Source organism: Microcaecilia unicolor, chromosome 3 (genome assembly GCF_901765095.1).
Source record: "Microcaecilia unicolor chromosome 3, aMicUni1.1, whole genome shotgun sequence".
In the NCBI taxonomy this organism is placed as follows: domain Eukaryota; kingdom Metazoa; phylum Chordata; class Amphibia; order Gymnophiona; family Siphonopidae; genus Microcaecilia; species Microcaecilia unicolor.
In genome coordinates, this window is record NC_044033.1 from 405,432,465 (window position 1) to 405,457,314 (window position 24,850).

The 24,850-nt window shown below is 49.6% G+C and overlaps 1 protein-coding gene across 1 annotated transcript in view; it reads right to left on the reverse strand.

Moving 5' to 3' along the window:
• CLIC5 (chloride intracellular channel 5) overlaps nt 1-22,919 on the reverse strand; it is a 256,920-nt gene extending 234,001 nt beyond the window's left edge. Inside the window, 1 exon segment of the mRNA XM_030198768.1 lies at nt 22,517-22,919. Within this exon segment, the coding sequence (XP_030054628.1) occupies nt 22,517-22,891 (375 nt within the window). The 5' untranslated portion in view covers nt 22,892-22,919.
• Nucleotides 22,920-24,850: the final 1,931 nt, after the last annotated feature.

A 24,850-nucleotide genomic window follows, 5' to 3' on the forward strand; every position in this document is an offset into this window, starting at 1 on the left:
ATTTCTTTGCCAAGACCTACTCCCCACTTTCCACCGTTGACTGATGCTCTCTCCTTGACCCTTACCCTGCTAGATTCACCCTGTTAGATGTTTTTCATCCTGCCTCCTCCTTGTATACTTTTCTAAGTTTCCTATTTTGTGATTTTATTTAACTTTTTGTAAGCCACATTGTGCCTGCATGTGTGGGAAAATGTGGGATATAAGCATACCATAAATAAATAATCTATATAAATAAAACCCACCTCAAACATTCTGAAGCTCACTCCGTGGCAGTAAAGCACTAAAGCACTGAACTCCTGCACTCTTGGTAGGACTCTTGGTAGGCTAGGGTATCAGGAACACTCACCCTCACTCATAGGTCCGCCCTCAGCCACGCCCCATCTCTCTATATAAAACGCACCACCAACGTTCTGAAGCCTCACTTTTCCAACGTTCTAAATGTGAGGCGCCAGAGATCAATTTTTCATCCATGACTGTCTGCCCCGCCCACACGTCAAACGTGATGACCTCGTGGGCGGAGCAATGACACTCACAGACCGTGTAGCACGTCTGATTGGCTGAGTTGGGTGAAGCCAAGGATGACGTCGCCAGCACAGCTGCTCCACAAAAAAACAAGGAAAGGGGGAGGAGTAGGGAAACACGCGTAGCGTGTTTCCCTACTCCTCTCCCTGCCTAGGAATTCATGCAACTCAGCACCCCCCCTTCCGATACAAACACTAAACAAAACTCCCCCCCCCAATGCATCGGCACCTTTTTTTGCCCGCCCCGCGCCCCCCCCCCCCCCCCCACGACACTCCGGCCGAGTCCTGCACTTAGGTTTTTTTTTTTTTAACACTCACAATGCGCGAACGATGCAGCCAGCAGCCATTGAAAGAGGCTGTCTGGGCTGGTGTCTGCGTCGGAGCTTCCCTCACCCTCTGCGAGTCCCGCGAAACAGGAAGTTGTAACAACGAAGGTGGGACTCGCAGAGGGTGAGGGAAGCTCTGACGCAGACGCCAGCCCAGACAGCCTCTTTCAATCGCTGCCGGCTGCATCGTTCGCACGTTCTGAGTCTTAAAAAAAAACAACTAAGTGCAGGACTCGCCCGGAGTGTCGCAGGGGGGGGAGGGGGGGAGGATTGGGGAGAGAAAGAGGGAAACCAACAGAGGGAAGGATTGGGGAGAGAGGGAAACCAACAGCGGGAAGGATTGGGGAGAGAGAGAAACCAACAGAGGGAAGGATTGGGAAGAGAGGGAAAGAGGGAAACCAACAGAGGGAAGGATTGGGGAGAGAGGGAAAGAGGGAAACCAACAGAGGGAAGGATTGGGGAAAGAGGGAAACCAACAGAGGGAAGGATTGGGGAGAGAAGGAAAGAGGGAAACCAACAGAGGGAAGGATTGGGGAGAGAAGGAAAGAGGGAAACCAACAGAGGGAAGGATTGGGAGAGAAGGAAAGAGGGAAACCAACAGAGGGAAGGATTGGGGAGAGAGGGAAAGAGGGAAACCAACAGAGGGAAGCATTGGGGAGAGAGGGAAAGAGGGAAACCAACAGAGGGAAGGATTGGGGAGAAAGAGGGAAACCAACAGAGGGAAGGATGGGGAGAGAGAGGGAAAAACAGATGGAAGGATTGGGGAGAGAGGGGAAAAACAGATGGAAGGATGGGGAGAGAGAGGGAAAACAGATGGAAGGATGGGGAGAGAGGGGAAAAACAGATGGAAGGATGGGGAGAGAGAGGGAAAACACAGATGGAAGGATGGGGAGAGAGAGAGAGGGAAAACGGAAGGATGGGGAGAGAAAGAGGGAAGACGCTGGATGGAAGAATGCAGAAAGAAATAGGGGAGACACTGGAAGGATGGAGAGAGAAAGCAGAGCTGCTGGAAGGAAAAGGGGAATAGAGAAAGACTGGAGAATAAGAGGAAGGGGCATGGGGAGAACAAGGGTGAGGAAAAGATGAAAAGCCACAGGTAGATGAAGGAAATTAAAGAATGGATAGTAAGAATGAATTAAATCTGGGCAGAGAGAGAGCCTGAAAAATATTGAAGAAAGCAAAGAAAAACGAGACAAAAATGACAAATGGCACAGAAGAGTTAAGCGAAAACAAAGGAAAGCAGAATCACAGACTGGGACCAATATGCAAAGAAAAACAGTCACCAGACAACAAAGGTAGAAAAAAATCATTTTATTTTCATTTTAGTGTTTGTAATATGTCCAATTTGAGAATTTACATTGGCTGTCTTATTTTGCACTGGGTATACTGGAGCTGTAAGAGCTTACAGAGATTATTTATCATGAAAAAAAAAACACGTTATTTTTTTCTCCTATAGTACTATAATATCTCTCTATATAAAACGCACCTCCAACGTTCTAATGAAGCCTCTGTTAGCCAACATTCTAAGTGAAGGGGGTGAGATCGCATTGTGTCTGCCCCGCCAACGCGTCAAACGTGATGACGTCGAGGGCGGAGCAATAACACTCAACCAATCGCATCACTCGGCAGCGAAGCGTCAGGGAAGGAGGCGGTGCTCTCGACGTCTAGCCTTCCCTTCGCTGTGTTCCGCCTTCTTCTGACGTCAAGGATGACGTCAAAAGAAGGCGGAACACAGCGAAGGGAAACCTAGACGTCGGGAGCACCGCCTCCTTCCCTGACGCTTCGCTGCCGGAACCGCCACGGAGGTAAATTTAAAAACAAGAAAAAAAAAAAAAAACAACCATGTTGGGGGGAGAGAAGAGGGTGGCCACTAAAGTACAACAATGGCAGCGGGAGGGCAGGGGAGAAACGACAGCATGGATGCGAAGGGGGGGGGGGAGAAGAGGGCGGGCCAGGCTGGGACATGGGAGAGAGAGTAGCATGGATGCGAGGGGGGGTCATGGAAGGGAGAGAGGGGACTTGCTCGAAAAGGATGAATGCAGGCGGCAGGGGACAGAGGAGCATGGATGGCCATGGATTGGGAGGGGAGGGCTCAGGGAGAGAGGGGAATTGCTGGAAAGGGATGAATGGAGGAGGCAGGGGACAGAGGAGCATGGATGGGCATGGATTGGGAGGGCAGGGCTCAGGGAGAGAGGGCAATTGCTGGAAAGGGATAAATGCAGGGGACAGATGGGCATGGATGGATATGGATTGCAGGGCAGGCCTCAAGGAGAGAGGGGAATTGCTGGATAGGGATGAATGGAGGGGCCAGGTGACAAAGGAGCATGGATGGGCATGGATTGGAAGGGCAGGACTCAGGAAGAGGGGAATTGCTGGATAGGGATGAATGGAGGGGCCAGGTGACAGAGGAGCATGGATTGGAAGGGCAGGACTCAGGAAGAGGGGAATTGCTGGATAGGAATGAATGGAGGGCACAGATGGGCATGGATGCATATGGATTGCAGGGCAGGCCTCAGGCAGAGAGGGGAATTGCTGGATAGGGATGAATGGAGGGCACAGATGGGCATGGATGCATATGGATTGCAGGGCAGGCCTCAGGCAGAGAGGGGAATTGCTGGATAGGGATGAATGGAGGGGCCAGGTGACAGAGGAGCATGGATTGGAAGGGCAGGACTCAGGCAGAGAGGGGAATTGCTGGATAGGGATGAATGGAGGGGCCAGGTGACAGAGGAGCATGGATTGGAAGGGCAGGACTCAGGGAGAGGGGAATTGCTGGATAGGGATGAATGAAGGGGACAGATGGGCATGGATGGATATGGATTGCAGGGCAGGCCTCAGGGACAGATGGGAATTGCTGGATAGGGATGAATGGAGGGGGCAGGTGACAGAGGAACATGGATGGGCATGGATTGGGAGGGCAGGGCTCAGGGAGAGAGGGGAATTGCTGGAAAAGGATGAATGGAGGGGGCAGGGCACAGATGGGCATGGATTGGGAGGGCAGGTCTCACACTCTCTCTCTCATATACAATGTCTTTCTGACTCTCACTCTCACACACTCTATCTCACACTGTATCACATTCACTCTCTATGTGCCACACACTCACTCACACACTCGCTTGGTCTCATACACTCACTCTCACAGAGAATCTGTGTCTCACACACACTCTCTCTCTCGCCCACACACACACACTCTCTCTCACACTGTGTCTCACATACACACTTGCACACACTCTCATTCTCACACACACACTCTGTCACAAACACACTCACACCCACACTCACTCTCTCTCACACACTCACACTTTCACTCTGACTCTCAAACAGTCACTCTCACATACACTCTCCCAAACATACACACTCCGAGGAAAACCTTGCTAGCGCCCGTTTCATTTGTGTCAGAAACGGGCCTTTTTTACTAGTAAATAAATAAATTTCTTCTTTTCCTAACGGGTGGTGAGACGCTTGAAGCATTTTTTGACAGATGACAATTTTAGAATGGTTGTGCCAAGTGTGATCTCTCCCCATTTGATTATTGTGACAGTCTGTTAATTGATGTTCCTAAACGAGTTTTGAAATCCCTGCAAACAGTGCAGAATGCCACTGTAAGATTAATTTCTGGACATTCTAGATATGAACACAATACCCCTTTTTGAAGGCATCACATTGGTTGCCAATTGAATATCGTATCCGTTACAAGATACTATTATTGGTTTTAAGATTTTGATTAACAAAATTTCTCCGGTTGTTTCATCAACTTTGCATTTGCATCAGCCGTCTTGCGCTTTGCGTTCAGCAGCTGCTTATCTCTTGGATGTACCCTATTTTCATGTGTTGGTTTTACTTTTATGACAAACATCTGTAAGACTTCTGAGGCAGGCTCTTTGGGCCAAAACGTCATGTCTTTTATGCCATGACTGAGTGTTTTTTGTCACAATTATAAATGAACTACTTTATGTACTACTAGTAAAAAAGGCCCGTTTCTGCCTGAAATGAAACAGGCGCTAGCAAGGGTTCCCCCTCCCTCCGTTGCTGTCTCCCTCTCTCTCCTCCGAGTCCCACGCCCTCCTTTCCTCCCCTCCGAGTTCCAGGCTGTCCTCCCTCTCCTCTCCCACTCCCCTGTAACTCACCACTTTGTCCATAAGTGTCCTGGTGTTCTGCAGGGCCCTGTGGTCGTCCGGTGCCTAGTTGTGGTGCTCCAGTGCCAAATGGCAGAAGGAGATGCAGATTCACCATGACAGAGTTTGTGTATGATGTTGTGTGTTGTTGGGTGTGTGTGTGTGTGTGTGTGTGTGTGTGTGTGTGTGTAAGTGAGTGAGAGCCAGAGAGACAGTGAATGATACATACCTGTAGCAGGTGTTCTCCGAGGACAGCAGGCTGATTGTTCTCACGACTGGGTGACGTCCGCGGCAGCCCCCACCAACCGGAAGCTTCGCGGGAGGTCCGCACGCAGGGCACGCCCACCGCGCATGCGCGGCCGTCTTCCCGCCCGTGCGTGACCGTTCCCGCCAGTTGAATGACAAGCAAAAATGATGAAACGCAACTCCAAAGGGGAGGAGGGAGGGAGGAGGGAGGGTAGGTGAGAACAATCAGCCTGCTGTCCTCGGAGAACACCTGCTACAGGTATGTATCATTCACTTTCTCCGAGGACAAGCAGGCTGCTTGTTCTCACGACTGGGGTATCCCTAGCTCTCAGGCTCACTCAAAACAAGAACCCAGGTCAATTGAACCTCGCAACGGCGAGGATACAACAGAAAATTGACCTACGAAGAACAACTAACTGAGAGTGCAGCCTGACCAGAATAAATTTGGGTCCTGGAGGGTGGAGTTGGATTTAAACCCCAAACAGATTCTGCAGCACCGACTGCCCGAACCGACTGTCGCGTCGGGTATCCTGCTGGAGGCAGTAATGTGATGTGAATGTGTGGACAGATGACCACGTCGCAGCCTTGCAAATCTCTTCAATAGTGGCTGACTTCAAGTGGGCCACTGACGCTGCCATGGCTCTAACACTATGAGCCGTGACATGACCCTCAAGAGTCAGCCCAGCCTGGGCGTAAGTGAAGGAAATGCAATCTGCTAGCCAATTAGAGATGGTGCGTTTCCCGACAGCGACCCCTAGCCTGTTAGGGTCGAAAGAAACAAACAATTGGGTGGACTGTCTGTGGGGCTGTGTCCGCTCCAAATAGAAGGCCAATGCTCTCTTGCAGTCCAATGTGTGCAACTGACGTTCAGCAGGGTGGGTATGCGGTCTGGGAAAGAATGTTGGCAAGACAATTGACTGGTTAAGATGGAACTCGATACCACCTTCGGCAGGAACTTTGGGTGGGTGCGGAGCACTACTCTGTTGTGATGAAATTTGGTATATGGAGCATGAGCTACCAGGGCTTGAAGCTCACTGACCCTACGAGCTGAAGTAACTGCCACCAAGAAAATGACCTTCCAGGTCAAGTACTTCAGATGGCAGGCATTCAGTGGCTCAAAAGGAGGTTTCATCAGCTGGGTGAGGACGACGTTGAGATCCCATGACACTGCAGGAGGCTTGATAGGGGGCTTTGACAAAAGCAAGCCTCTCATGAATCGAACGACTAAAGGCTCTCCAGAGATGGCGTTACCTTCCACACGATAATGGTAAGCACTAATCGCACTAAGGTGATTCCTTACTGAGTTGGTCTTGAGGCCAGACTCTGATAAGTGCAGAAGGTATTCAAGCAGGTTCTGTGCAGAGCAAGAACGAGTTCTAGGGCCTTGCTCTCACACCAAACGACAAACCTCCTCCACTTGAAAAAGTAACTCTTTTTAGTGGAATCCTTCCTAGAGGCAAGCAAGACCCGGTAGACACCCTCAGACAGGCCCAACGCAATGAAGTCTACGCCCTCAACATCCAGGCCGTGAGAGCCAGAGACTGAAGGTTGGGGTGCAGCAATGCTCCGTCGTTCTGCGAAATGAGAGTCGGAAAACACTCCAATCTCCACGGTTCTTCTGAGGACAACTCCAGAAGAAGAGGGAACCAGATCTGACGGGGCCAAAAGGGCGCGATCAGAATCATGGTGCCGCGGTCTTGCTTGAGCTTCAGTAAGGTCTTCCCCACCAAAGGTATGGGAGGATAAGCATACAGGAGGCTGGTCCCCCAATGAAGGAGAAAGGCATCCGACGCTAGTCTGCCGTGTGCCTGAAGTCTGGAACAGAACAGAGGCAGCTTGTGGTTGGTCTGAGAGGCAAAAAGGTCCATCGAGGGGGTGCCCCACTCTCGGAAGATCTTGCGTACCACTCTGGAATGAAGCGACCACTCGTGCGGTTGCATGACTCTGCTCAGTCTGTCGGCCAGACTGTTGTTTACGCCTGCCAGGTATGTGGCTTGGAGGAGCATGCCGAACTGGCAGGCCCAACGCCACATCCCGACGGCTTCCTGACACACGGGGCGAGATCCGGTGCCCCCCTGCTTGTTGGTGTAATACATTGCAACCTGATTGTCTGTCCGAATTTGGATAATTTGGCAGGACAGCCGATCTCCGAAAGCCTTCAGTGCGTTCCAGATCGCTCGGAGCTCCAGGAGGTTGATCTGCAGATCCTTTTCCTGGAGGGACCACAGACCCTGGGTGTGGAGCCCAACGACATGAGCTCCCCACCCCAGGCGAGATGCATCCGTCGTCAGCACTTTCGTGGACTGTGGAATTTGGAATGGACGTCCCAGGGTCAAATTGGTCCGAATGGTCCACCAGAGCAGTGAAGTGCGGCAACTGGTGGAGAGGCGGATGACATCTTCTAGATTCCCGGTGGCTTGAAACCACTGGGAAGCTAGGGTCCATTGAGCAGATCTCATGTGAAGACGAGCCATGGGAGTCACATGAACTGTGGAGGCCATATGACCCAGAAGTCTCAACATCTGCCGAGCTGTGACCTGCTGAGACGCTCTGGTCTGCGAAGCCAGGGACAGGAGGTTGTTGGCCCTCGCTTCGGGAAGGAAGGCCTGAGCCGTCTGGGTATTCAGCAGAGCTCCTATGAATTCCAGAGACTGGGCTGGCTGGAGATGGGACTTTGGGTAATTTATCACAAACCCCAGCAGCTCCAGGAGTTGAATAGTGCACTGCATGGACCGGAGGGCTCCTGCCTCCGAGGTGTTCTTGACCAGCCAATCGTCGAGATATGGGAACACGTGCACTCCCAGCTTGCGTAGATACACCGCTACCACCACGAGGCACTTTGTAAACACCCGCGGGGCAGAGGCGAGCCCAAAGGGCAGCACACAATACTGAAAGTGCCGTGCGCCCAGGCGGAATCTGAGATACTGTCTGTGAGCTGGCAGTATCGGGATGTGAGTGTATGCGTCCTTTAAATCCAGGGAACATAGCCAATCGTTTTTCTGAATCATTGGCAGAAGGGTGCCCAAGGAAAGCATCCTGAACTTTTCTTTGACCAGGAATTTGTTCAGGCCTCTCAGGTCTAGGATGGGACGCATCCCCCCTGTTTTCTTTTCCACAAGGAAGTACCTGGAATAGAATCCCTGCCCTTCCTGCCCGGGTGGTACGGGCTCGACCGCATTGGCGGAGAGTTCCTCTGCAAGTACCTGCTTGTGATGGGAGCTGAAGGATTGAGCTCCCGGAGGACAATTTGGTGGCAGGGAGGCCAAATTCAGGGCGTATCCGCACCGCACTATTTGGAGAACCCACTGGTCGGAGGTTATGAGAGGCCACCTTTGGTGAAAAAAATTTCAACCTCCCTCCGACCGGCAGATCGTCCAGTACGGACACTTTGAGGGCGGCTATGTTCCCATGGATCCAGTCAAAAGCCCGTCCCCGGCTTTTGCTGTGGAGGCGCAGGGGGCTGCTTAGGCGCACGCTGTTGACGAGAACGAGCGCGCTGGGGCTGTCCCTGTGCCTGACGAGGCCTTCGGGCCGGCTGGGTGTACCTACACTTGGTAAAAGCATAGGGTGCAGCCTGCCGGGCCCGGGAAAAACGTACACCTGCTGAGGTGGATGCTGAAGGCGCCCGGTGGGAGAGCTTGTCGAGGGCGGTTTCCCGCTGATGCAGTTGGTCCACCAGCTGCTCGACCTTCTCACCAAAAATATTATCCCCCCGGCAAGGGACGTCAGCCAGTCTCTGCTGGGTGCGGTTGTCCAGGTCAGAGGCACGCAGCCATGAGAGCCTGCGCATCACTATACCTTGGGCCGCAGCACGAGATGCCACGTCACAGGTGTCATATATACCCCTAGACAGGAACTTTCTGCACGCCTTCAGCTGCCTGACCACCTCCTGAAAAGGCCTGGACTGCTCCGGCGGGAGCTTGTCAACCAGGTCCGCCAGTTGCTTCACATTATTCCGCATGTGGATGCTCGTGTAGAGCTGGTAAGACTGGATGCGGGTCACGAGCATAGAAGATTGGTAGGCCTTCCTCCCAAACGAGTCCAGAGTGCGAGACTCCCGCCCCGGGGGCGCCGAGGCGGTATCCCTCGAACTCCGTGCCCTCTTGAGAGCAGAGTCCACGACCGCCGAGTCATGAGGCAATTGGGGCCGCATTAACTCTGGGTCCGAGTGGATTCTGTATTGGGACTGCTTTCTTGGGGATGGTGGGATTAGATAATGGTCTCATCCAGTTCCGAAGCAGTGTCTCTTTGAGGACATTATGCAACGGTACCGTGGAGGACTCTCTAGGTGGTGATGGATAGTCGAGGGCCTCGAGCATCTCAGCCCTCGGCTCATCCACAGAGACCACGGGGAAGGGAATGCATATAGACATGTCCCTGACAAAGGAGGCAAAGGAGAGGCTCTCAGGAGGCGAGAGCTTTCTCTCTGGTGGGGTCGGAGGGAAGGCCCACAGACTCCTCTGAGGAGAAATATCTGGGGTCCTCCTCCTCCCCCCACGAGGCCTCTTCCTCGGTGTCGGACATAAGCTCATGCAGCTGAGTCCTCAACCGGGCCCGGCTCGACGTCGAGGCACCAAGACCTCGGTGTCGTCGAGCAGTGGACTCCCGCGCCGGCGGGGACGAAGCTCCCTCCATCGACGTCGACGGGGACTCCACCTGCGTGGCGGTCGAGACCGGCGCCACAAGCGGCGTCGGAGGCCTCGGTACCAGGGCTAGAGCTCGCCGGCGCCACAGTCAACGGCGCCGAGGGTGCAAGCACCCCCGGCACCGGCACAGTCTGGCGCATCAGCCCTTCCAGGATCCCCGGAAGGATGACTCGGAGGCACTCGTCCAGGCCCGCTGTCGGGAAAGACGGGGGGGCCGGTAGAGGCGTCGGTGCCGGAAGCTGCTCGGGTCCAGGAGACTGCACCGAAGTGCAGGGACCCTGACGCGTCGGTACCTCTACTACAGAGGGGGACCTCTCCTCTCAACGCTGACGCTTACTCGGCGTTGACTCCTCTCCGGCGCCAGGGGCCGGATGCATCGATGGCGACTGATGACGGTGCTTCTTTGTTTTCTTGCGATGCCCGTCATCGGCGCTAGGTGGAATGGAGGAGGAGGAGGTCGATCCCCCTCGGTCTCGAGGGACCGGGTCAGACAGGGTTCGGTCCCGAGGGCCATGGGCAGAGGGAGTGACCGGGGCCGATTGCCCACGCGGCCTCTCACCCCTACCGTCACCGGAGGACCTGCGGGCCGACGGGACCTGTGCTCCTGGGGTCGATGCCATCGGTGCCGATTTCGCGGACATCGATACCGGTACCGAAGAACCGCCCGTCGATACCGATGCCGTCGAGGTCGACGTCGAGGGGCCGGCGCAAGTTCCAAAAAGACGGTCCCGAATAACTTGCCTCGCTACTTGAGTCCGTTTCCGGAGACCAAGACACAAAGTACACGACTTGGTATCGTGCTCCGGGCCGAGGCACTGGAGGCACCAAGCTTGAGTGTCGGTCTGCGAGATAGGCCGCCCGCACCGACCACACTTCTTAAATCCACTCGGGACCTTTGAGGACATCGACGGAAAAATCGCGTCGGCGAAATCAAAGTCGTCGATGGTGGCGGTAAATCACACCTCGAAAAACAACTCGACCGCGCGGCCACAAGGCCGCAACGCGACGCCCCCGCTAGAAAACGAGGGAAAAGTACAGCGCGTTCTCTTTTTTTTTTTTACAGGAAAAACAATTAGAGGAACGCGCAACGAAAATAAACAAAAAAAAGAAGGTTCGCGAACAACGCGACGGTTTTCCGGGGCTGAGGAAGAGAGAGAGGTGAACACGTCTCTCTCCAGGCGCGGAAAAGAAAAGACTGGCGGGAACGGTCACGCACGGGCGGGAAGACGGCCGCGCATGCGCGGTGGGCGTGCCCTGCGTGCGGACCGCCCGCGAAGCTTCTTCCGGTTGGTGGGGGCTGCCGCGGACGTCACCCAGTCGTGAGAACAAGCAGCCTGCTTGTCCTCGGAGAATTTGATTTTCCATGGAATAGTTTGTGTATTAAGGGGGTGGGGGGAGTGTGTGGGTGTGAGTGAGAGAGATGCTGTTTCTCCATGGTAGAGTGTGTGTATGATGGGGGGGAGTGTTGTGAGTAAGAGATGCTGATTCTCCATAGTAGAGCTTGTGTTTTTTTTTTTTGGGGGGGGGGGTTGTGATGTGTGAGGGAGTGGCGTGGTGCTTGGAGGGGGTTTTGGTTAGATGGGTTGAGGTTGTGAAAGTGAGGAATTGTTCATGTCATCTTTGTGTTTTCTGTCATTTGTTGTTGTGTTTTTGTTGTTGTGCTAGAGAGTGTGTGTGTGTGTGTGTGTGTGAATGTTTGTGGGGGGGGGGTGTGGATGGTGAAATGTGAGTGAGTGGCGAGGGGGTTTTGAAGGGGGGGGGGGGTCTGCGTTCCTGTGGTGATGGCTTGAAAGTGAGGGATTCCTCAGGTTATGTTTTTTTGTTGGTATGTTTTTTTTTGTGCTACACAGTGTGTGTGTGAATGTTTGGGGGGGGGGGGGGGTGGCGGATTTGGAACTGTGAGGGAGTGACTGTGGGCTTGGAGGGGGGTTAGGGGCTTGGAGGGGTGCAAATGAAAGAGCTGTAGATGGACGAAGAGTAAAGAACATTGATTGCTTTATTTTGAGTGTTCAGAAATGATGGCTGGGCGGGGAGTGGAAACAGAGATCAACTAAATTGGCTTCCTTGCTTAGAGGGAGCTAAATTGGCTGACAGTGTGTTCCAGCGGCGGTGAGGGCTTGGAGGGGGTTCAGGGGTTTTGAGGGGGTCAGCGTTGGCTGGGGGGCGGGGTGGGGCAACAGCCGATCGATTCCATTTGGGCCTCCCTCCTTCCCTCTGTTGTGAGGAGCCGGCCGGCGTTCCAGTGGCAGACGGAGAGGGGTGAGTGGAGGGTGGGAGCGGCGTTGACGGCGACGACGACCGCGATTGTGGCAGGGCCATTTTTCGAGGGGTGGTTGGAGGGTAGCTGGGCTTTTGTAATCTTGGCACGTTTTTAGTCTGTCGTCATTGTAGGGTTCGTAGGTTGAAGCCATCTCTCTCTGGCCATGTCTCTGCCCTCGACATCATAACGTTTGACGTGAGGGCGGGGCTAGGAGACATGGGCAGAGAGAGATGGCTTCAGTTGGACATGTCCTCGGCCGCTTTTGTTTGTTAGCCAGTCTGCAGCGATTCTTTGGAAGGGGAGGAGTAAGGAAACATGCTCCGCGTGTTTCCCTACTCCTCCCCCTTCGTTCATTTTAGTTTTGTAATTGTTCCACCCTTGACGTCATCACGTTTGACGCGAGGGTGGGGCAGGGAGACATGGTCAGTGTTGTGGCTTCACCATCATGAACTGACGAACCGGTGTCTGAGTGGCTGCAGTGACGTCAGTGTCTTCAGAACGTTGAGGGTGAGTTTTATTATAGTAGAAGGTATGTAGTTCCTTTGTTTGATGTTTTTTTGTTTTCTCATTGCTCCTTTCGTGGGATTTGTATGTTCAGCCATTACATGGTTTCTATATACCTGGAAGAGAACATATTATCTATGTTTTATGTAGCAGGGCCCAAAATGTTACCATTGGATGTCCATTCTAGAAAGATTTGAAGGATTTTAAAGTTTCTCTTAAGACTTTTTTATTTTGTCTGGCCTATAGTTACACTGTTTGACTTTTATGAATTAAGATTTTGAATTTTCCAGTGTAGAATTGAATGTTTCTACTATTTTAAGGTCTGTTTGTATTCTTTTAAATGTATTAGACTATGGATGTAATGTTGTAATCCACCTAGAATCCCAAAGATAATGTATATTCCGCACTTTGATAATAAATAAATATAAACAGGATGGAGTCAATCCAGAGGGCTACTAAAATGGTACAGTGGTCTTCATCATAAAGTGTATGAGGCAGTGCTGTAGCGAGGGCAGCTGACACCCGGGGCGGGTCGCTGCTGCGCACCCCCCCCCCCCCCCCCGTGTGCAGCACGGCACCCCCCCCCCCTTAGCGCACACCCGTCCCCCCTCCACAGCGCACCCTCACCCCCCCTGGAGCGCATTCTTACTTCAATTAGGAAGTGAGGGGCGGGCGAGAGGGCCAATCCGGCCCAGACTGCATGTTGCTGGGAGCTGCGTCGGCTCCGCTGGTTCCTTGCTTTCTCTGCCCCGGAACAGGAAGTAACCTGTTCCGGGGCAGAGGGAGCAGGGAACCAGCGGAGCCGACACCCCCCAGCGGCGTGCACCCGGGGCGGACCGCCCCCCCTTCCTACGCCACTGGTATAAGGAAAGACTTATGTATACCATGGAAGAAAGACAAGAGAGAGGAGATATGATTGAGACATTTAAACATCTCCATGACATAAATATGCAGGAGGCAGGTCTCTTTCAACAGAAAGGAAGCTCTGGAATGAGAGGGCATAAGATGAAGTTATAATGGAATAGACTAAGAAGTAATCTAAGGAAAAACTTCTTTACAGAAAGGGTGGTGAATGTGGAATGACCTCCCAGTGGAGGTGGTGGAGACAAGGACTGTATCTGAATTCAAGAAATCATGGGACATTGGGAGGAAGATATAGCGGATGATACAGATGGGCAAGATAGGCCATATGGTTTTTATCTGCTCTCATTTTCTATGCTTCCAAAAAAAAAAGACCTATTTAAAAAAGGATAAGTACATTAAAGCCGTATTCAAAATGTTTTCTTTTCCTCCTTCTTTCTGTGCCCATGGGAGAATGCTGTATGGATTAAAGCCCTTCAGTAGCCACTCACACCAAACAAAATTTTTGTTTGATTCCATGTTTTATCTTTCTTTCTGATCGGGATCTAAGTGCTTCTGTACTGAAAACAGCATATAAATTAGAAAAACAATTCAAAGGGTTGCAGATGATTTCTGGGGCAAATTCTGCAAAACAGAGCCTGTGTCCATAACAGGTGCATCTGCCCCTGATGCCAAACTAACCTAAAAAAAATGTAACAAATAAAATGCCTCTGGCCAGAAGAGGAAGCCAATGAATAGAATAGGAAGGAAGGATGAATGGGATATTCTGAGGAATGTGGATAACAGCTGTTCTACAGGGTACATGAGGCTAAAATTAGGGAACTGAGCCACATCATACACCACAGGGCCTATTTGAGGTAAATAAAACCTATGGTACAAGCGCAGGCATCATATTCTATATATCTTCATCCAGCCCTGGATTAACTATTAAGCAAAATAAGCACATGCTTAGGGCACCAAGGGAAGGGAGCATCACAGAGTTTTTCCCCCCTAGCTATCATGCCCTTAACTCTTTCACTGCCATCTGCCACACCCATTATCCATCATGAATTTCAGTGTTTTTCTAATCATTATAAATATATATGATGTTTTCTTTCATACAATACTACTACTACAATAATGATATTTCTCAGCACTTATTGAGTCTTAATGTCTTGTCAGTTAAGCAATGGAAGAACCAAGGGGCACCAGTGTTGGGCTGTGCTTAGGGCATCAGTCGGATTTAATCCAGCCCTGTCCTCATCCCACCCAGCTAGTTCTGCCTGTGCAGGATAGAAAGGAGAAATGCTGGTGAAGCAAGACCCAGTCCTCAACCCTGAATTCAAATGTAGAATACTGGGATAAGGGGCCCAAAACCAACCTGGGGTAGCTCTTGCACTGACCAACCCCAGACAGCAGAATGCAGCAACAAAGTGGTTTTCATATTATTGTTATTCTGATTGTTAGTATTCAAGAAAATAATTGCATTCCTATATGAGAATTTTAGGTATAGAAACACCTTATCTAGCCAGATTCCTGCATGTCAGATAATTAGCTACTTAGGGGTCTTTTTACAAAGGCACACTAGTGTTTTTAGCACTCTCTAAAAGTAAACACATGCTAATCGTTAAGAGACACCCATATATTTCTATAGGTGTCTCTAGCATTTTGCACACACTCCTCCTTAATGACTTGATTATTATTCTATATCTAACCAACCATGTACTGATCCCTCCAAATTGATTACATTAGTTATATTATCATTATTGGTCCTTATATTTTACTGCTTTTTATTATGTGTTATGTAAATCATTCTACAGACCTATCTTCCTTATTTCTTACACAGTAATATGTTAAATTTAAAAACCTATTACACTGTTCATAATTATACCTTTTGCAATATAATGTAAGCCACATTGAGCCTGGAAATGGGTGGGAAAATGTGGGGTACAAATGTAGCAAATAAATAAATAATCAATAGTGAACACTAAAAACGCTAGCGTGCCTTTGTCACTGTAATAGTACCCATATACTGTATTTGTTCACACCGGAACTATGTAAGCCACTTTGAGCCTACTAATAAGTGGGAAAAGGTGGGATACAAATGTAACAAATAAATAAATAAAAGGACCCCTAAGTTAATGGATGCCTTCTTTGGTTACTCATTTGACTAAATAATGCGAGAGGCCATTTTTTAAAATGACAGTTAACTATTTTGTTCAGAAATCATCATTTGCAGTTCCTTTACTTCCATTTCATGCAAGGGCACTGCACCTCCAGGAATTTGATTTTACCAAAATTAAGAACACATCAAGAGAGCAATTTTCAAATAGCCTATGTTAAAAGTGACCAATTGCTTTGCACTTGTCTTTTAGTGCAGACAGCTGAGTGGGGGGGGGGGGGGGGGGGTGAACAAGTGCACATACTGCTGGAAATAGCATGGGCAGGTGCTGTTCTCCTCCCCAGCACCTAAACACACCCCTGGAAACCTCTCACTATCCAGCTGTGGATGCTCCCATTTACCTGTAGCCCAGCAATGGAAAGCAGTTTCCAGACCTGTGTGTTATGCACTTTCTCTGGTACAGATAAAAGTAGATAATCCCCCAATGCAAAACACAAGTAAAAACAAAATAAGTGGTGGTGGCCCAATCCAATACCAACACAATGGTACAAAAAATGTATTTAGAAAATTCTTAAAAATTAAACTGTCTTGACACAGATCTGCATTTTGGCGCAAAGAGCACCTGCCTCAGGAGTGGACAAATCAATTCAGCAGCATATGAGCAACAATGTTTACAAATCCGTACAAATTAAGTGCTGGATTGCACATGACACATATATTTGCTGCAATCTCCAGCTGCTGTTGTGACTTTGCCACATTCTGACTATCGCCACTGAGTACTATAAGTCAACATTTCCATATTGTTTTGACCACAGGTGGTGTGTCGTGTGCAATCCAGCACTTAATTTGTATGGATTTGTAAACATTGTTGCTCATATGCTGCTAAACTGATTTGTCGACTCCTGAGGCAGGTGTGTATTCAGTCTGTTTAATTTTTAAGAATTAGCTACATTTATACCATCATGTAAGCACTTGCTCTGAGAAAAACGGAACTTTTTAAATCATTCTTAAATTGCAGAAGAGGTTGCGAGTGAGCCAGTGTCACATCCCCATAGGTTGAAGGGTGCCACCTATGGTGTGTGTTCTCCAGTAACGGCAGTAGTTGTCGTCTTCCATAACTGCGGCTGTTTTGCTATATTTCCCTTCTAATGATAGGTCCTGTTGCAGACTATGTTGTGAACTAACCATCTATTACTGAGTGAAAGGGAAGAAGAGAGACGAAATGCGAACCCCGCATCTTGACTACATTGCAGGATCCATGTTTGCTCCTCACTCTCCGGCTGTCCTCAGTGTCCTTCTTGTTAGATTGTAAGACTCACTGAGCATGGATGACCTCTTCTATTTGTTTTAAAACACTCTGCACACCTTGTAACACTATAAACCCTACTGTACACAGAATATAGAGATCGGATTTAAGATATCCAGGTCAAGATGTGTTCAGTTCCAGTGGTGCTTTCAAAAATGACCTGCTGATGTAAAGCCTTTTCTGGAAGGCCTGCAGGAGTGCATATGTATTTGCCAGCATGAGCAGTGGGAACCTCCATTTTACAAAGATACCCATAGAAAAAATGAACAGCACGGACACAGCAGCTTCCATGTCGGCACTTTCACAACTCAAATGGCTGAATTTCCTTTTGTAGTTGCCCCAGTTTACAAACCTACACATGTATATGCTGCCAAATAAGTAGTGAGACCACATTTTTAATGTGGTTTCATATTGGAGGTAGACTTAAACTACATAAGAATGACTCCCTTAAGCCCTGGTTGAAATGAGCACTTTTTTTTTTTTAACCCATATAATCTGCCATTGAGCAGGTATAAAAACTGAAGTGAATCTTTCCCTCATATACATGTATTCCCTTTGTAAAATGGGAAATACATGTGTAGATTTTAGTCCCACCCAAACACCCCCTTGAAAATCTCTACAAGTGTGAATTTCCATGTGAAAACAGCACTTTTTTGAAACTGGTTTTTACATGCATATGTGATATACACAGCCCTGGATTAACTATTAAGCAAAATAAGTAAGCACTTGGGGCACCAAGGAAAGGGGGCAGCACAGGGTTTTTCTTTCCCCTAGCTATCATGTCCTTAACTCTTTAACTGTCATCTGCCACACCCATTATTCAACATGAATTTCAGCATTTTTCTAATCATTATAAATATATATGTATGTATACTAAGGTACACTAGCGTTTTTAGTGCATGCTAAAAGTTAGCATGTGTTAATCGTGTAGACGCCCATAGGAATATTATGGGCATCTACACGGTTAGCACACGTTAATGCTTAGCGCGTGCTAAAAACGCTAACGTGCCTCGAGCATGGCTTAGTAAACAGGGCCCTTAACGTCTTGTCAATTAAGCAATAGAAGGGTCGAGGGGCACCATTGTTGGGCTGTGCTTAGAGCATCAGTTGGACTAATCTGGCCCTGGATATATACATGCAAATGCCAGTACTTCCATGTGGACATGGCAAATAAGACTTGTAAAATAACCTCAACCTATAGTTTTTATAGTAGCATTTGACCATATATAAAATTCTTAATTTGTGATGCCTTTTATATTATGATTTTAGCCTAGAAAAGTGAATGAATGTTGTGACAAGGCAAGCCCCAGAGATTCCCCAGTGAAGAAGTTGAGCCCAGAACTATGGGTTCCAGAAGTCCTTGGAAGAATGAGAGAAGAGAGTAGTTCTTAAAAAATGGAATGGATTCCCAGCCCCAGCAGGGCAAGCAATGGCTCGAGGCAGGGTGAGCCTGTTACTCCCTTCCCCACTAGAGGGAGAGGGAAGGATGAAGCTCAGTTTCCCTGGCTTCGCCATCAGTATATAATTCCCCCGAGCTGTGAGAAGGGAAGAGCAGATTTCCTGGAGGCTCTCAGCCACCAGGAGAGAGGGGAGATGAATGGAGAGAGAGATTCCATGGAGTATGTGGAGGAAGGAAGTAGCCTACCACTAGAGCTGCCTAAGGAAGAGGAGCCAGCTACTATGGGTAGGGTTACCATATGTCCAGATTTACCCGGACATGTCCTCTTTTTGAGGACATGTCCGGGCAACTGGGCGGGTTTTGCCAATCTGCCCGTTTGTCCGGATTTCTGGACAAACGGGCAGGCTGGTGGGTGGGCCATCATGGCCCACCCACCAGCCTGCCCGTTTGTCCAGAAATCCGGACAAATGGGCAGATTGCTAGCCTCCCTTCCCCTTACTTACTACTACCCTGGTGGTCTAGTAACCTCTTCAGCCTTCGGGGCAGGAAAGAGCCCCCTCTTTCCTGCCCGGAGCGCTGCCCTGCATGCATCCTTCCTGTTCCTGATCTCAGCACCAATTCAAAATGGCCACCAAGAGTTGAACTCTAGGCGGCCATTTTGAATCAGCGCCGAGATCAGGAACAGGAAGGATGCATGTAGGGCAGCGCTCCGGGCTGAAAAGAGGGGGCTCTTTCCTGCCCCGAAGAGGTCACTAGACCACCAGGGCAGTAGTAAGGTAAGGGGAGGGGGGTGACAGGGAGGGGAGTGATGGGGTGTGTGACAGGGGGGAGGGGAAAATGTGACAGGGGCATGTGTCCTCCTTTTGGGGGGACAAAATATGGTAACCCTAACCATGGAGTGGGAGAATTCAAAGGTTGCCCTGCCCAGCACTTGAAGGCAATGGAGGAGGCTACACTGGGCGTGGTGCTGAGATTTGGGAGAAACTGCTAACCCTGCTCCTTACAGGTGATTTGTGGTATTGGTTTGATGTGCAAAGACTGTCCCTGAAGATTTGTTCTGAACTGTTGTGCTACATTGGAAGTGTGCTGAACTCTTACTAAACCCTTCTGAAGGAGGAGGAAGGGAAAGCTAATGCCCTAATAGAAGACCTGAGGTCTTGAGGAGCTGAGCGTTTGCTGAGGGATTTTGGGACCTGGACTGTACCTTTTTTTTTTATGATTATCGTATGAGGATTGTACCTTTTTCTTTTGAAGATTATATTAAGAGGGCTGTACCTTTTGCTTTGAAGAATATATGATTTTTGGTATGAAATTGCCTTGATAATAAAATACTTTGGCTCTGAGTCCCAGTATCAGCAGCATTCTGTCCTGGAACCCTGGGAGCCCCGCAGGCTTGCTGGCTCCACTCAAGAGGGGGAAGCGGACCCCACCCCCCCTTTACAAAGTGAATAAAAGAAATGTTCTGTAATTTAAAACCGTACAATAAACAGTAAAGATTTCTTACTGGGACCTGATGCTAGAGTGAATTTACATCGGGAGTCCACTTTGATAGAAGTGGTGTTAAGTCTGGCTCTGGATGCAGATTACTCTTCTGTCTGCATAGTGAACTGATGCCTTAGACCACCTAGTCATTGTGTAGCAGAAAGGCAGTAGGAGAAATGATTGGGCCTCCCGGTCAGCCCTGAGGAGATTGCCTATACATATATGTACATAAATGCACTCGCATTACCCATTATAACCAACTCCAGTTCCAAATTTTACATAGGGCATATTAGACAGGAGTGTCGGACAGATTTCAAGTGGAGGCACTGTGGGTCTGATGGGACATTTTGAACATATCTGGTGGGAGTGTCAGATGGCACAAATTTTTGGGAGGTTTTGTCTGGTCACAAATTTCACAGTGGACAGGCGATTGCTAGGATAATGATAAAAAAGCATGTCTCCTGAGGATAGGAATGCACTGGGCTCCGGATGGAGAGGACAGGGTTGGGGTTTCGCACTTGTTGATCCTGGCTGCTAAAATGTCAATAACTAGGACCTGGAAAGACAGTAGTGGCCCCACTAGGCACGCGTGGCAAAAAGCAATTTGTGAGCTTCCGAGGTCTGATGAACTCACGAGGGAGTTAAAGGGGAAGGGCGACAGCCTCACACTTCTATGGAAAGATGTAATGTGTTGAGGGTTTTGATAGCTTAGTGTATCATTTACATTGTAAGTGATAATGTCTGAAAATGCGTCCCAATAGCTGATATTGATTGATTCTTTATTGCTTTCTCTTTTCTTTCCTTTCTTTCATATGGCTCGGTCCTTGTGGGTGGACCTGTAGATGGAAGCCCATCAGCTAATCCTCCATTGTATGTTTGTTGGACTTGGTTTGGGGAGGGGGAATTCCATACAGTTTCTTTTAGTTTGATGGATTTATGAGGTACAAGGATCATGTTTCTGTATGCATGTATGATTGTTGTGTTTCTTTACTACTGTGCACTGTTTGGAAGAAATATGTTGGGAGGGGGAGGGGATTCACTTCTGTATTTTCAGAAACTCTAATAAAAAGTTATTGTTCAAAACACAGTACAACAAACAAAACTCTATAAACCCCAAAAGAGAAAATAAACGGTGACACTTACTGGCCAGACTCGGGTTGCATGTATGGTTGTCTTGTCTAGTGGAAGAACTGCCTCTCTTATAAGTGTGATACAGTGTTGCGTACATCTGGTAGCACTATAGTAATAATAAACAGTAGTACTAGCAATAATGTATACCAAATTCCAGAGACAGCTAGATTGGGGGTTATATAATGGCAGGAAGGCTAATGAAGGCTCAATAATGCTGTTTCCCCACACAGTGCAATTGAGCTAGAGGTCCAAAGAGGAACAGAAGAACATTTCTGGATTAAAAAAAAAATCCCTTACAACTTGATAGTTATAAATTTCCACAACCAAGAAACAGCAATGCTGAAAATCCAACAAAAGCAGTAGAATACTAGGTGCAAGGGTCCAAAATGTAACACTGTAGAGCTCATACATATCTTATTAAAGGCAATTTCAGTGGGGGAAGGAGAAGGATGTATCTAGATCTATGCAGAAATGCAGGAGGGAGGAGCTACAGCAGCAGGATCAAATATACCTCTTACATTCCCTCAGGTCGGAAAATGAAAGGCCCCCTGGAAGGATATTTGGCAAGGGCGTCCCCCCTCCAAATATGTGCCATGATGAAAGCGGTGTCTCCTCTCGTGCTCAGACTACCCTCAACACAGGTCCTAACATGCATGAGACAGATTTGCATACACAAGGTCTACAATGCATGCAAATGTATCTCATTACATTCAACCGAACATCACAGATGTGCCTCCAGCAAAGCATTAAAAAAGATAAATAACACTGGGGTAGCCAAAAGGATTTGACATGAAGTCACTGATAGACAGTGAATATTCTAATGAGAATCTTAAATAGCTGGAGGAATTATGAGAATTTTTGAAGAATTTTACACCTGTCACAAACGTTAATCAGCTTCATCAATTCATATTAACATTTTTCCTAATCATGTGTTGATGGTGGTGGTGGTGAAGGGAGGAGTTTACAGTAATCAACAAACGTGCATAGAGAAGCATTATTTGATCTCCTCTCAACGAGAGGAGGCAACAAACGACAGAACGTCAGTAAAGCTGTGTGCAAAAGCCGAAGAGCAGCAGCAGAAACTCAGCCTGAAACTATGAATGACTAAAACAGTTCAAACATCATTTAGTCAAGCTCCGAATCCGGCACCAAGGGCTTCCAGTGACAAGAGGCAAACTAGAACAGGTTTGCAAATCGAATGCTAAATCAAAAAGCCACCTGCAGCTCAGCTGGCACGAATCTGAACCACTGCTAGTCAGCTTGAGTCACCACATTTGCCTACTTCCCATCTCTTAAACCCAATTCAAATGCAAAGTTATTATAGATCTTCTCTAACACTCGACCTATATGCCAAAGTTCACCCTACAGTATTTTCAAATAGTCTGTTAATTCCAAATGCAAACCGAGCATATAATGGTGACAGATTCAAGCCAGATCAAAATCAAATCATTTATTCACACATTCAAATCCCTTTTAAAACTGTTTTTCTTAATTCTTGCATTTTATTGCTCTGAGCGTTCTCCCAGCCTTTATTTTAATAGATGATCCTCCTCCTTCCCCACCAGGCAGGTGATGTACAGAAATCCACACACACACACTTCTCCTCCCACTCCCTCACCTTCACATAGAGGTAGACGTGGGGATCGCCAGGGCGCCAGTTGTCATTCTCTTTCTCTCGGAGGTTATTGCTGTTGCTGCTGGCTGGGGAGAGGCTAAAAGCTGTGGGGGAGATGGGTGAGGAGGGGGAGATGGGGGACCAAGGGGAACCGTCCCTCCTGAACTCCCCAGGACTGGAGGGCAGGGCATCCCCGGAGCGGGGGCTCAGCAGCATCTGATCCCCATAGCCCTCCTCCTCCTCCTCTCCAGGGCTCTCCCGCCCACTAAGCTCCATGCTGTCAGGGCTGGAAGCTGGGGAGACATGATCAGGCACTTCGAAGGGGCTCTTCCGAGGTTGCACCGTGTCATACAGGTGCAAGTAGTCTGGGTTATCCATGGCTGCGTGTATGACCGAGGGCACAAAGCCCCGCCAGGCTTTTTTAAAGTGTCAGGGCAGGACTCTGGCAATGATTCACGAAAGAACTTTGATCAGTCAAACCTCTTTGGACCGTGCACTGGAAATTGGAGCCGCCTCCCGCATATCTGTGCTGGCTGCACACAGAAATCCCCTCCCCGCACTCTGGGCACCATCACCATCCTTTACTTTAAAGGGAAATAACTATAAATATATAGCCATAAAACAGACTGCACTTATCTGGGCTGTAGTGATTGCCTCGGCTGGGGAAGCTCTGCAGAAAGTTTCTGTTTTGCTTAAGCTGGCCATACTGAGAGCTCTGAAAAAGCACATACATCAGTGAGTTTGAGAAGAATATTAGAGACCAGGGCAACAGGCAATTAGTTGCTTACCAATTAGTGTTCTGCCTTCCTTCTATCAGGATTCAGACTGTGTAATGGCTGCCTGCTATATATTTATAGTTATTTCCCTTTAGAGTAAAGGATGATGGAAGGAGTTCCTATGTAACTTTAGGCAGTGGCGTACCAAGGGGGGGGCGGTTCACCCTGGGTGCAGTCCGCTGGGGGGGGTGCCACGCGCCGGTCAGCATCGTTCGTTTCCATGCTCCCTCTGCCCCGGAACAGTATGTTCCGGGGCAGAGGGCGCATGGAAACGAAAGACGCTGACCGGCGCACGGCACCCCCCCCCCCAGCAGCGTTCACCCGGGGGGGGAGGTTCTTTCACCGGGGGGGGGGGGGTCGCACTGCTTGGGGGGGGCAGGGCGCAACGGCGATCCGCCCCGGGTGTCAGCGCCCCTCGGAACGCCACTGACTTTAGGGTCACAACAAGTCAGGAGGTTTTTTGACTGATGAGGAGCTCACCTGATATCCACTTCAAGAAGAAGACTCTTCAATAGAGGATACTGCGGGATTCAATCATTCACTGTTAATTTTATTCACAACAGAGAATGTTGAGCGTCTGAAGTCTTTTTTCCTCCTTTAACGCATCTTGCTATTGAACGAATAAAAGGCCCGAGAGCTTGTCTCGACGGGCCCCGTTAAACGAGGGCTGAGCCTGTTCAAGACAGCTCTAGTTAGGGGCGAGCGAGGGGGAGGGGGGGGCGGAAGCGCCATATGCATGACGCGCAGAAGGGTTCGCAGTGAGTGGCTAGTTTGAAGCTAGTGGCTGCTTGGTGGGTCTTTGGGGGGCTGCCACTGGTGAATGGCGACATGGGGGCGGGGCTAAGGGGGGAATAAAAAGAAGGTCATCCGAGGCTCAGGGCGTTTTCCCTGTTCCTCAGAGGCGGGTTCCCTTGCCAATTGTGCAGCTTTCCAAGAGGGAGCGAGGCTGAATGAGATGGGAAAACTTACAGACTCACAGCTGCAGTGGCAGGAAGGCACGGTTCCTGCCTGCACTGAGTTATGCCCAAAACTTCAGGGGATCAAGTCCTGGGTTGGGAGTCAGAAGCATTACAGTCAGGAACACTGTGAGAGAGGAGGTTCAGGGCATGCAGCTCTCTTTTGACGGCTCGCTTTTGTGCCAGTGACTCCACAGACGGCAGCCCAGTGCATGTGAGTACAGGGGGGGGGGCATGCAGCTGCCCGGACAGCTATGGCTGCAGACGCAGCTTTAAGAATGGGTAAGCAGCGGCAAAAGAAAAGGCAGCATGTGGGCGTAGGCCACAAGGGGAGGGGTGCGCAGATGAGGGGAGATGCGGTGGGGGGGTGGGGTGGGGCTGGCGGCGGAGGCCTCTTTTCCTCAGGAGGGGGATCGCAGGGGAGAGGGGGGGAGAGCGTTAGGAGCCCCAGCGGCTGGCTCGAGGAGCGGGTAGAGAGGTGTCCGGAGAGCGGGCAAGCTGTGGGAGTGAGCAGGGTGGTGCGGGACACTCCAAGGGTCTCAGCAGAGTTTTTCCAGGGGGGTGATGGGGGAGGGAGTCCCATGAAGAGCGGGCAGTGCCACATT